We start from the raw sequence: 13,842 nt of genomic DNA, 5'->3' as shown, positions 1-13,842 counted from the left end.
TGTGGGGGTATCTAGTCAAAGTCCAAGATCCTATTCCTAAAAGAATTAAAATGGGACCTATGACTGTGAACTGTAAAATTAGACTTGAGTAGTCTAGAGAAGGGTCTAAAAGGTCTAGGAAATGAAAAGAATAATTTACTTAATAAAGTGATTCAGAGGCTTAGTAAAATGTTAAAGGACATTTACTTTCTTCGAATATGATTTTGTAATATTTTATGTGTCTTCTGTAGACTCATCCTTTGGAAAGATGGTGTCAATAAACAATATTGAAAGTTAATTGATCTTCTTCAAGAAAATAAATCTTTGTGTTCAAAATGAATCTTTAGAAGGAAAAATAACAGTTGATGGAACTGTTGAAAAATATAAAGCAAGATTTTGTGTCAAAGGCTTTAGAAGAAAAAAAATAAGATTTTGATCTTGTCGATATATATATACTCGTTAGTAATCAGAATTACATCCATTCGGATGCAAAAATTATTACTGTGGTATATGACCTCCAAATTCATCAAATGAATGTTAAAAGAACTTTCTTAAATGTAGAATTGGAGGAAGAAATTTACATGGAACAAACCAAGGGCATTTGTGGTACCTGGTAAATAAAAGAAAGTATGTGAACTTGTTAAGGCACATTATGGAAGCACCAAAACAATGACATAATTCAATCAAACCATGTTGGCAAATGGATTGAAGAATGATGGAAGTGATAAATGTGTTCACATTAAAATCATAAGGTCACTGTTTGTTTGTATATTGGTGATATGTTGATCATCAATAGAGACACTAATGACATAAATGCTACTAAACATATGCTATAAATCAAGTGGAATGAAAATTATTGGAGTTGCTAATGCGATCTTAGATATAAGAAATTCGTAGAACTCCATAATGTTTAGCATTTTCACGGTCTCATTGCATTGAAAAGGTACTTAACTAGTTCAAATATTTGAATATCAATATTGTCAAGTGTCCAATAAATGTGAGCTTTGCATTTCAAAAGAGTGAAAACAAAAGTGACTCACAATTGGATTGTGCAAGATTTTTGGGAAGCATGATGTATATCATATAGTGTGTGTGACCAGATATAGCATTTGCTATTTTAAATTGAGTCCGTTCAGAAGTGATCCCAAATAAATTCATAAGATGACAATAAATAGAGTTTTGGAGTATTTAAAATAATACTTAAAACTATGTCTTGCATTTTAACAATATCCAACAATATTGAAAGATATAGTGATGCAAATTGTATCATCGGAAGAATGAAGTAAAATTCACGAGTGGATATGTATTTACTATTGTTAGAGGAGCAGTCTCTTAAAAATATTTTAAAAGAGACTTGTATCGCTAGCTCTACAATGATCTTTGAGCTAGGTGCTCTACATAAGGTCGGTGAATAAGTTAAAGGACTCCGGAATTTCTTGATAGATATTCTATTTTGGCCCAAACCATTGGCATTAGTATGCATACACTTTCACAGTCAAGATGCAATAGGTAGGGCATGGAGCATAACGTATAACAGAAAGTCTCGTCATATACGACATAGACATGATACTGTTAGAAAACTACTCTCTAGTGGAATTATCAGAATTGACTATGTAAAGTCAAAGGATAATGTGTCGGATCCACTTACAAAAAGGCCTAACTAGAGAGAAAGTTAAAAGATCATCTAAGGGAATGAATTTACGGCTTAGGACAAGTCATCATGGCGCTAACTCTATCTAGCAGACTGGAGATCCCAAGAGCTAGATTCAAGGAGAAAAACAAAGTTGTGAATGACGGTTCGGCATTGTCAATAAACTCAATTCATTCTCATGATGAAGACAATGGTCAGGGACAAGGATACAACATTAAGGCTTGTTAATGAGTTAATAAAGCTTAATGGTTTTAATGATTTTCTAAGTTTCGTAGAGTTGACCAAATAGTGTATCTACGCGATAACACGGTTAGAAATCACCTATGTGAGTGTGAAGTGTAAGCCGTTTCAAAGAAGATGATTGTCAAAAGCCCATCTCTCTATACACTCATGAAACCAGGAGGTGTTCATGGCTAAAACGAACACAACCGTAAGAACCATAAATGGTAAAGGGTGAATTGTGTGACATATGGTTGTCCAGGTATACACCAAAGTTCGACGGTTCAAAGATATCGCATCTACCGATTGACCGAGTATATCCGACATATGTTCACTACGGAAAGTCCAAGGGGAAACCTACTTATCCAGATGCAATTAATTCTTGCTTGTAAAGTACACATACTTGTCCGTTTCTTTGTCTTCAAGTCATTCCCCATTCATGCGGGGGATTGTTGTATTTTAAAAAAAGGTGTGAATGGAAAATGAAGAGTTGCGACTTTTATGAAGAGTTGTGACTTTTATGAAATGTTGCGACTTTGATGAAAAGTTGTGACTTTTATGAAAAGTTGCAATTTTTATGAAAAGTGACTTTTATGGAAAGTTGTAACTTTTATGAAAGGTGACGACCATTCTGAAAGATTGTGACTTTTCCAAAGGTTTGTGACCTTTCCGGTAAGGCACAATAATAACCTTTTCGTACCACCCTTTGTCTTCTATAAATTGAGAGATTTCCTCTCATTTTAATATAGAATTCATTGACTTCTTCTTCAACTACTAAATCTAGTATTCTAAGTGTACTTTACTGCCATTGTGTGGTTCGCTGACACTGGAGTTTTTGGTATCTATACTCTGGTGATTGAGATCATTTTACCCTGGGAGGTCATATTCCAAATCAAACCTCGGATACTAGAGGGGAATAATTTCCTTAAGGGGACACTGTGAATTCAGTGGACTTGATCTTTTTCCTATTAAATTTTTTTCAGATTCTGGTACGTGTTTTACAAAATTTAGATTTGTAAATTAATTTCAGTTCTTCTATTCTTTTGTTCTTCACTGGTTCATTAAACTTGGTAACTTCGTGTTTCTGCAAAGTTTGTTGGAATCAGTAAGATTCTTTAGACACATATTAAACAACAATTCTTCTTTAAGAAAAATATTTCGTATGTTTTTTTTTAAAAAATCTGTTTCTGATTCTAGTTTCGCTACTAGTTTTAATTTTCTAGATGTGAAAATGTTTTTAAACTTTGTTTTCTTACAAAGATATTCAAAGTTTTGTTCTAAGTTTGTCTGGAATACAAGATGAACAACAATAGATACATTGTTATTCAAAAAGATTCATGAAATCTAGTGAATATGGATAATTGTTAATGTGCTAACTTTATGGACTATCTACTCATTCATTGAATTTATAACAAATTCATTTTTTATTAATAATTATAAATAGAGGTAGGAGGATGTTGTTTAAGCTAAAACCAGAGGGCGCAAATTATATTTTGTAAAAAGATGAGGGCTACATCCGATTACAAGTTTCTGTTCGGACTTTGAATCAACTCTTACCTGTTAAGAAAAAATTAGGCACAGAAGAGCTTTTACAAGTCTCAAAGTGGATCCATTGAAATTCTTTAATTCAACAAAATACTCATAAAAGAGAGAAAGAAAAAGGGAAAACCCAGTGATTGTATGAAAAAAAAATGGATGGACCACCGGAGAATGATGTTTGTTCTATCTGCCATGGCCCTTTCAATGTCCCTTGTCAAGCTAATTGTTCCCATTGGTTTTGTGGTGAGCTTTTATCTCTTTTATTATTAATTCATTGTTATTAGTACTTGCTATTGTGTAGCTGAAATTAGAGTTGATGAATTCTCTTTCTTGTCCAGAAATGGAGAAACTTGACAAATTGAGTGTGACAATAAGAATTTCTTGTAATTGTGTCATGGAGAAGTTACAATTTTTTGTTCTGGTTTTTGATTGAAAAGTTCAATTTCAATTTGAAATATGTGTATCTTGAAGATCTTTTTTCTTGATTTGTGAGAAAGTGGGAGTAATCTACTTGCGTATATTGGGAAATTCACATTGTTGTATTGAGTTTTGATCTGTGTTTGTATTTGATATTGACAAAAATTTAGGTCCCTAATGCTTAAAGCACATTGCGTATGCAGGGGAGTTTCTTGTTTTTTTGCTAGAGTATCCATACTTAATAGACAAGTAGTTTGGAGTACATATTAAGTAAATATACGAGTTGTGTGTATCAAGAAGAAGCTAACCTAGAGTTGTTGGATGAATATTTGTTTGGTTAAGATATGGTGCTGAAACCATGGTTTACTCCGCACACTACTAAATGGGGCATCAGATCTACTCTATTTAGTCTTCCCTCCCTCCTATTAGTGCTTTTCCTTGTGTGTCATGTCCTCTAAACAGTTCCATTTGACACATGCATGTCTAACAGAAGTATGCTTTGCAAGATCTTCTAAGATACTTTGGTTACTTGCTAAGAATGTAACATATTCGTGTCAGATGCATCTGAGTATCCTATTTCCATGAGTCTGCCAAGTAACACGCTGGCTTGTGATTTTGAACTTAAAAGGTTTCTTAAGTGGATCCACATAAGCCAGCTGCCAATCTGTGCATTCTGAGGTCATATAACGGTAAAACATAGGTTTCAAATTGATGGGTTTGAAACTTTGAATAAGTCTGTCCAGTAATCTGGATCGAGGAGAAAGCAAATTAAGAAATTTTTTTGCATCGAAAAGGACGGCTGATTGAAACTACTGAGGTAGCTCATAACAAATTGTTTGTAAAGAAATTTTGTTTGTAAAGAAATTTGATCTGCGGAAAAGGACAGGTAGATAGAAGACCTGAATCATGATCTTTTTCTTCCTTTTCAAGTTGATGTACTTGAAAAGGAACTTAACAATAAACGATCATGTACTTACATAATAACGTTGCACATGAAGTATAAGTGTCTCTCAATTGTAATTTGCTTTTGTACATGTTTTAGAGATGAGCATAGTTGTCTAGCTTTTCCTCTAGATTATATTTCTTTCTCTTAATGTACTGGGAGGTAAGGTATGGTCCCCCTCCTCTTGTTTTTCTGAAGTGAAGTGAAATAAAATGCCCAAACAGGCTCTTTTGAGCTGGCTGATTTACAACAAAAAAATCCACATAATCAGTATGTCTCAAGTCACATATTTCAATGAATTACAAGCTATTTCAAACTATCTCATTCATCATGGGGACCTAGTGACCAACTATAATCTAATGTCGGCCGCACTAATACCTTTAGATGCACAATTGTGGAGGATGGATATTTTGAGCCTTCACAGAAAATGGTGTACAAGAAACAAATAAAAGCTTTGGAGTTATTAAAGCTAAGATCCCTGCATCATGTCTCCTATCGCTATGTTGCTCGAACCATCCCTGCCCCACCCGTGTCGATCTAACATGATTGGGTGTGAGATGTGGTCAATTTACTTAGGGTGCTTTAACTTAAGATATGACCAACAAGTATAGATTAATTGCGTATTCTGTTTCTGTGTATATAAACTCCAAATAGTTTTACAAAGTATGAGGCACTTTGCTATTACAATTTATCTTATCAATACAATTTTAGGTGTTTATAAGGAATTACATTTCATTATATTTATACTGCAATAACTTTAATTGACTGAAATATATACGTGTAAATATCACAATACGTTCCGTAGCCTAACACGCATGTCGGCACTCAAATCCATACCCCAAATCCTAAAATTTATGCAATGTATACTCCGACCTCTAGTCTGAGAAACATGGGTCAATCCTTGTCTGATAGATGTGAAACTAAAGCATTGTGTGCACCTACAGTAGGTGCATTTTCTGTAAGTTTATGCTTCAGTTTTGTTAGGAAACTATTGCTTATAAGGTTTCCATGTATCCAACCACAGAGAACGTGTATGCATGTAGTCTATGTTTTATAGCTTACTTCTTGGAATGAAAGAGTAGCAACAAGATCCTGTATTACCTGCTCCCTTGATGTGGATGATTGACATATCTTTGAGTATGATCAGTTGGTGCAGACCTCTTTAATAATTTCAGTGAGAAACTTTTTCCTATTTAGTGAAATGTTATTTAATTTAAAGATATAGAAGAGGAGGATCGAGTTGTCAAAATATTCATTATGTACAGAAAACTGTCTTGACATTGTTACTTGCATCATGGATAAATATGACATGAAGTATCTGTCCTTCAAAATTAAGCTCATAAAAGTGTGCAAGTTATGCAGTAAAACTTTTGACTGTTTATCCTGTCAGAAATAAAAATCTTGTCAGTGTCCTTACCTTATTCCAGTGATTTTTATAGGAATAATGAAAAAATGATCGGGATATTATTTTGGCACTTTTCTGCTTATCGAGTGCCTCTTTGTCCATGGAGAGTTTTCTTTTATTAAGGAAAACTGTGTGGACATAGAACTGTTATAATTTTTTGGAATTCAATTTGAAGTTAAAATCTGGAATCCTGAAAACTCTAAAACGTTGTTTTTACAATCTTCACTCCAAATCAAGTTAAAGCAACTCCAATCTATATTCATGTAAAATATAACTCCAATGTCAAAATACTATTTTCAACTTGAATTCAAATGCTACTTTTTTTCCAGATATCACAAGTCTTATGTTCCAAATGCCACTAAATAATAACCAAGTTAGAAAATCTTGCCAGTAGCATAGTATATTTCTTGCCGGTGACTAAAGTGGACTATAAAGTAGAAAGAGAATAGAATGTTAAAGTTGTAACATATTTCATGGATTAATCGGATTGTATCAAAATCTAGATTCTTGGGTTGCGCTATGTCAGTGTAGACCGGAGAGGGTATGTGATAGGGGATATTTCTGCTTTATGCAGTTACAAAATGCCTTAAACTGTCTTATCCTACTTAAAAGATGATAAACTGAAGTAATGCGTGCGGCATGAAAGAGAAACTCTCCCCCTCTCCCTTAATTTTGAAACTTGATTGGGGATGCATGTGTTGAAATTTACCAGTCTTTGAATTTCAGGTTTTAAAATTGTCAGTATTGAGCGAAATTCGTAGTTTTAAATCCAGCCATTACTTGAGAAAATGGTGGTGAAAGTGAAATGTCTGGATTTTATAAAATAGCAATCTGGTCAAGTTTCCTGGATTGAGGAAAAAGCTGTTACTTGCCAACATTGTGTATTATTTACTATAACCAGAATTCTAAGATGTGGAGTAGGAAAGCAAATTGGCTATTTCAGAAGGATAGTAGATGACTAGAACTACAAATCTTTGTTTTTAGTTCTATAACTGAATAGAGTGTTGCTGCTTCCAAACTTAATATTTGAAATTGTTGCCTTTCTTCTCTAATGTATCTCCTATAACTACCCCTTAAAATACTTCAACCTATAAATGATTATCAAGTTTTTAAATTTTAACCAATTATAACTTGTGGTTCTTAACCTGAAATGGTTTGACACTGTTTTTGGCTTTTCCTCGTCTTCTCTTCCTTTGATTTTGTTTTGTCAAGAGTTAAACTCTAGTGAAAGTGTATATATTGTAAACCTATATTTACGTCTATTGAGGATTACAGATTTCTGAATTTCTTTTAATCAAGTAATACATTTTTATTTATGAAAGGTAGCACATGGATGCACCTTAGGGATTGCTGAAGTCCAGTAGCCAATCAGATTTTGTAAATTATTATGGGCCGTGTGAAGTTGGTCTGGAATTCTGATGTCTCTTGTAATCAATATCCTCCTTGTCAAAAAAAGGAGGAAAGGAATAGGTGATGTTTCCTTATTGGTGCGTTATTGAACCAACTGGGTAGTCTTTATAAAACTATATTTAGCTTGGATAGGCTTTCTTTACCCTTCCCTAGGAGCTCCATCTTTTTGCTCCATTGGTGACTCAAACTCACAACCTTAGGGTTGAAAGTGAGGGGTGCTTACCATCCAAGCAAATCCTTGTCGGTATTTTCCAGTCTATGATCATTGATCAGATGTCAAGTAATTGGACTAATGATACTCTGCGTAAATGAATTTTATTCGAACTTAAATGTTAAAAACAAACTTAATTAAGAATGCTGGGAATTGAAAGCATACTAGTGTTGATTGAGTAAACGTTTCAGTGGGAATGTGCTAGCATGTTCAGTGTAGCAATGGAGATTGCAACTCTTCATCAATATTGAGTATATGTATTGAAAATCTACCTTGGCTTCCTCATTTCTAGCTAGCTGTATTCTACAAGTTTGGGATCATGGATCAGCCCTTCAAGCATGTAAATGTCCATTATGTCGTCGTCCGATTACCTTGTTGGTTCCTAGTGAGTCTGCATCAAGGTTGCATCGAGATCCTGAAGTTCCTGGGGTCTTACGGAGAGTTGAGCAATATAACCGCCATTTTGGTCGACATGCCAATGGCCTTCTCCAGGTATTTCGTTTGTTACCTATGCATATCTTTCCTCTGACATGATTCACTGCTACACTCTTATCTGCAAGTGCTGTTCTATTTACGAACTATTCCATTCTCTTTTTGTTCATTTTCATTTTTGGCAGGGGATGGAGGTGGATCTTATTTTATTTCCCTTGGTTTACTGCAGTCATGAAACTGTACCTAAAATTGTTGGTTGATTCTTGAACAATTTAAGGCAGGTAGAAGTTGAAATTTTAGAAGTACTTAGTTGGAAACTGGTTTTCAGTGTGAGTTTGTGTAGGATCATTGTACCAGACCGCTAGTATACCCGGGCTAATAATTTATTTATATTCTGCTCCAGTTCTGTATTTTTGTATGCAAAGGCTATCAACAAATATGCAGTGCTGTGTGCTTAAAGAAGAGTCATTTTTTGTCTCCTTTGGTGAATAATGCGCTGGTAACTGCAGAGCTCAGACTTGCAGTGTTATATGCTTAAAGCTATGTGCTTACATATGTGGGCTTGTTACCCAAGCAGGGGCAGTAAAGTAATCGGGCGATGCCCTTGCCTCTAGTCTCATCCTTACAGGAACCAACAGAGGAGATCTAAGGAGCTCTAATTTTTCAATTTGGTTGGAGTTAGCTACAGAATTATGGTCCATTAAGATTTGAATTTTATGCTCTGTACAACTTCCCTGAAATATGTGGTATATATACGGAAGAGAAACATGCTCCATTAAGTGGTCTTATATTGTGTATAGCACTTCTTTTCGCCCCGTGTACAACTTACCTGGAATATGTTGTGACTATAGCCCATGTAGTCTACCTTTCTGTTAAGAACTAAAATCATTAGTCCTTGTGTATATATTAACACGTAAACTGACCACAAATGTTGTATTCAGTTGAAAGATAATATATGATCTTTGTTTTGACAGAGAATGCAAGATCTTCCGTTTCTCCTCCGAAGATTACTGCGAGATATGACAGATCCTCAAAGATCTCTTCCGTTTGTCATCAGGGCGCGTGTCTATTTGGCAGTAAGTACCCAATTATGCAACATCTATTGGATCACCGTTCCAGTTCTCTTCTCTGTTACTTCTTTGTTTTTAGTTTCTTTATCTAGAGAGGTAGCTGATCTATCCATGTAGAGCAGTTCCGTTTGATCTTAATTTTATTTTCAAACCCAAAACTTTCCAATCTTCTCAGTTAACAGCAGGATCGATCTATGCTTTCCTTGCATAGATTTTGTTTTATTTTTGTCGTGATCTAAGATATAGCAAGGCACTATATATGTACCTTATCATTTGCAGTGTGACAATAGATTTACACCTGGTGTGAGAGGAGGGTAATCTGTTAGCTTTCCCTCAAGAATTTCTGACAGAGAGTTGTTGTGAACATGTCTATTGTCTGCATGCCGCATTACTACAGAATGATGATGATGTTAGATACTAGTTGAGATCATTTGGGGAGTTGTGTGATAAAATTAGTTGTATATAAGCCATGAGGTATATGTGATTTCAGCTGTCTATTTGACTCGTGTAAAATGCATTAGACTTTGTAGATGCGTGATGTACACTACATATCTGAAGGTGACAGATCTGGTTTTCATAAGGTTCTGAAAGCTGGCAGACTACTGATGTATCTTGATAACAAAATTCATAAATTGCACTTTATTAAATATTAGACAGTTTGTACTGTTTGAAGGTTACGTGGACCATTCTCTTAGGAGTCGACAGTTGTTTCAATCCTATGAAATTAGGGCCCCTTACCCTGTATCCTCCTCCGAGTGTTAGACTAGAATGGAAGCCTTTTATAGTAGTCGGCTTGAATTCTAAGCTACTTGGCACAGTTAAAACTTCTAATTGGGCTCAGGTGTGCATTAACCCAATCTGACCCTATACTGAGGGATAAGAAATGTAAACATTCATCATTTCCCGACTCTATTTCTTACATAGATAATCTAAAAAGTTATTTAATTTGCAGATGTTTTTAAGTGGTATATACATCCTTAGCCCCGTGGACCTTATCCCTGAAGGTAATGGTTCAATATTCTCTCTGAAAATGTCTACATATTGTTCAGTTTATGACTCTAATTCTTCTTCTCTTTTTGCAGGTTTTTTGGGTATAATAGGTTTACTAGATGATCTGATTATCATGTTCATCTGTTTCCTTCATGTTGCTGCTCTGTATAGATCAGTTCTTCTGTTTCGGCATGGAGGTTCTTAAATGCTTGCATCACATGACAATTGCAAAAAATGAAGAAACATTTTCTTGTTTCGTATTCAATCAGTGTTCAAGGTCTTTTTTACTGGAAAATCTGTACTTTTACATGATTTAGCTTAGTGTACTTGTACATTGCAAATATAACTCGGTGTAGAGTTACAGTCGATGACACTGTGTCATACTTGGAGCATTGTATTTCTGGCATCGATGAGCTTCTTCCCCCTCACGTCTCCTTATTATTTTTTTTTTCATAAATATTTTGTTGCTTGCTTCCTCTAGTGTTATATCACATGTAGGATTAATTACACCATCATAAGAGAACAGAAATGCAGCAGATATTAGTAATTGGAAATTTTCTATATGGAGCTGAAGAGATGCCTGTTTTCCCCCAAATAATTGTGCATAACCGTTCTTTTTAAAGAAAATAGTTGCTCCCTTGATCTATTGAGTTGAATTATCTTTTCCAGTAATTTCCAACTTTCGTATATAATTCTTCCAATCTGAAGCATTTGAATCTTTTTCAAAATTACTTTGTGGCTCTCATATTATTGGATATTTACAAATTTTAGTTTCTTAATCTAGGTGAAAATAATTTTATCAATGATCGAAAAATTAACAATGCTGCAGAACTTGTTTCTACGACAGAAATTATTAACTTAGCCAAATCTTATCATTTAATGGGTTTCTTTCTGATGAGAATATCGCCAAAGTTTGAAAAAACTGAATGATATGAAGTTTGTTTGGATGACAGACACAAATTTGATCAGTGAAATCCTTGAAAGTTTTGAGGATTTTCTAAGTCTGCAGTATTGTTTTTGACTTACAACATTTTCAAATGAAAAATTTCATCTCGGTTGTTGATATTGAAGAATTTTACGTTGATATGTTTATATAATAATCAATTTTCGGATCTGATTTGATTGTGGGTTTCTTCAGTTTTCTGCATTTTTACTTCTTGTGGTCGAAATAGTAAAAAATTAGTTTTAAAAGGTGCTAATTTTTAACTTGACGCTTTGTTACTTTCATTTTCTCAACTGGGTTTCCTCTACCTGGTTTCTTTTGTATTCTTTCTTCCATCGTATAAACATTTAACTATGAAAAAGTGTTAGATTTTTAATTTGATTCCACATCATTTTTAATGAAATTGAATTCTTTTAATAAAAAAAAAAAAAAAAAATTCTTTTAATACAAAAAGTGGGAAGAAAATAGCATTAGTGGTAAGTGGTAATTGAATTGTAAAGTGAGTACATGCTATTTTCCGGCGACATAAATCCTGCCAAATGTCGAAGAAGAGAACAGGTAAAATAGAGAGATAAATAAGAGTTAGAGGTGACATAAATCAATTTTAGAAAATCTAAAACTTAAAAAGAAAAAAACTACTTATAAAAATTACATGAATTAATACATTTTTAAAAATAATTATCGATTTTAGCGATACTTTTTGTTTATTACCATATATAGCAATACTGTGATAAATCTGTAATATGTATGAAAAGTAAATTATGTATGCAATATATTGAAATATCTTATGTTTGTTTGGTAAAAAATTGTCACATTGTATTATAAATGTATTAAAATGTGTGATAAATGCATTATCCATCATTAAAACTTGTATTATATGTGAATAATAGATAATTCTTTGTAATATGCATTAAACCTATATTATAAATGAATTAAAAAGTGGTCAAGTTAAAAAAATGTTATTGCTATAAATGGTAAATATTTTTTTATTATAGTATATTTATGTAAGTTTTCCTAGAAATATTGTCTCTCACTCTCTTTGAGAAAGTAATTTATACTTTTTTTGCCAACTCATCATTCACGAAGCAAAAAATTCATCATAAAACAAATCTCGTGAAATATAAGTGTATAGTTGAGAATTGACCAATAGAATGAGAGGACATTTACCTATTTTCTCTCTCTCTCTCTTTTAATTAAATGACACCTTGCTCTCATACACTAGTATTGCTAGTTTTTATTTATTCAGTTGTGACTAAAGGCAAATCAGTTAAACTAATACTACAACATATCGAAGGAAGAAAATTTAGTGAAGAAACAATTCAAAGCTAGACATAGAAGAGGTGATCTAACACTTCACGACCACCATTCCCATTTAAAATTCATCTAGATTTATTTTCACTTAAGAGGATAGAAAAAGAAAAACCTTGTAGACCTTAATGTTTTGAGTAAATATTGGAATTAACAAACATTAAAATCATATTTCTGTGCTATAATTATAGTTTGTATAATTGCGCTCCATAGCAAATTTTATATTTGCTATGACTATTTATATATATTTTGGTATGCATATACAAAAGAAGCAATTGTATAATCTATTTCGGTATGCATATACAAAATAATCAATTGTATAATATGCGTTTGTATAAAGCGAGAAAAGAGAGAAAGACAAAAGAAAATTGGGCAGACTAAGATCTGTGTTTGTATAATCATAAGTGTATAGGAAAAAATTATATTTATTTGTATATACAATTTTCTCTCGCTTTAGAAAAACACAAACACAATTTATACATCTGTGTTTGTATAAAGTGAGAGTGGCGAGCGAGATCTAAGAGAGGGGAGAGATGCGAATGAAAATATATGTATTTATACAATTTTCTCTCCCTTGATACAAAGACAACCACATTTTTATACATTTGTGTTTGTATAAAGTGAGAAAAGCGAGATTATAAGACTTCCCAACGAGAAAGGGGAGTGGCGAGCGAGAAATTCGGGAGGGAGGCGAATGAAAACAATTTGTTAGGAATTACAATTAAATCAAACCATAATTATAACATTTAATTTGAAAATAATTTACTATTTTATACAATTTTCTCTAGTTTTTCTCTACAAATTCCTCCTCCTCTCTCTATTTATTAACCAATCAACTTTTGACCTTTACTATAATTCTCCAATGAGTTATAATTATTATTAATTCAAAGTTGATTAATGAATAGAGAGAACTCATCGGAGAGTTACTTAGATTTATTATGACATCTTCTTTGACTCTCTTTATTTATTTAAGATATATATAGATCATTTTTCACCTAATTAAAATGAACCTTAACAGTTATATTTTAATTGGAAAAGGGCCTAAAATACTTTTGAAGTATTGAAAATGGTATAAATTACCCTTCATCCATCTATATTGACTCCAAAATGCCCATCTCATTCACCTATTGACTCCAAAATACACTTGTCATCCATCTTTGAGTTCAAAATTGACCAGTTATTTAATTGTTTTAAAATTAAACTTTTTAAATATTTTTTAAAATACTTGGCGTTCAACTATTTGTTATAATTTAATTTATTAATATAATTTATAAACCAACCCACTACCCACTCATTACTAACTAAACTTCACCCAATTAATAATC

At 33.0% G+C, this 13,842-nt stretch overlaps 1 protein-coding gene across 1 annotated transcript; it reads left to right on the top strand.

Annotated features, from left to right (window-relative positions):
- The first annotated feature begins 3,317 nt into the window (after positions 1-3,317).
- Positions 3,318-10,694, top strand: LOC101246687 (uncharacterized). Its single transcript, XM_004250583.5, has 5 exons — positions 3,318-3,631; positions 8,067-8,266; positions 9,181-9,282; positions 10,229-10,280; positions 10,359-10,694. Exons 1-5 carry the CDS (start codon positions 3,541-3,543, stop codon positions 10,469-10,471), a joined length of 558 nt encoding a protein of 185 aa, XP_004250631.1. The 5' UTR covers positions 3,318-3,540; the 3' UTR covers positions 10,472-10,694.
- Positions 10,695-13,842: the final 3,148 nt, after the last annotated feature.

The sequence above is a fragment of the Solanum lycopersicum genome, chromosome 11 (genome assembly GCF_036512215.1).
Source record: "Solanum lycopersicum chromosome 11, SLM_r2.1".
In the NCBI taxonomy this organism is placed as follows: Eukaryota; Viridiplantae; Streptophyta; class Magnoliopsida; order Solanales; family Solanaceae; genus Solanum; species Solanum lycopersicum.
This window is presented reverse-complemented; position numbering and strand designations above follow the sequence as displayed.

Excerpts from the sequence above, each read along its gene's own strand:
- LOC101246687 (XM_004250583.5), top strand. The coding sequence starts at position 3,541 with ATGGATGGACCACCGGAGAATGATGTTTGTTCTATCTGCCATGGCCCT. Across the intron at positions 9,283-10,228 it reads GGGCGCGTGTCTATTTGGCA|ATGTTTTTAAGTGGTATATA; the intron begins GTAAGTACCCAA and ends TTTAATTTGCAG. Across the intron at positions 10,281-10,358 it reads CGTGGACCTTATCCCTGAAG|GTTTTTTGGGTATAATAGGT; the intron begins GTAATGGTTCAA and ends CTCTTTTTGCAG.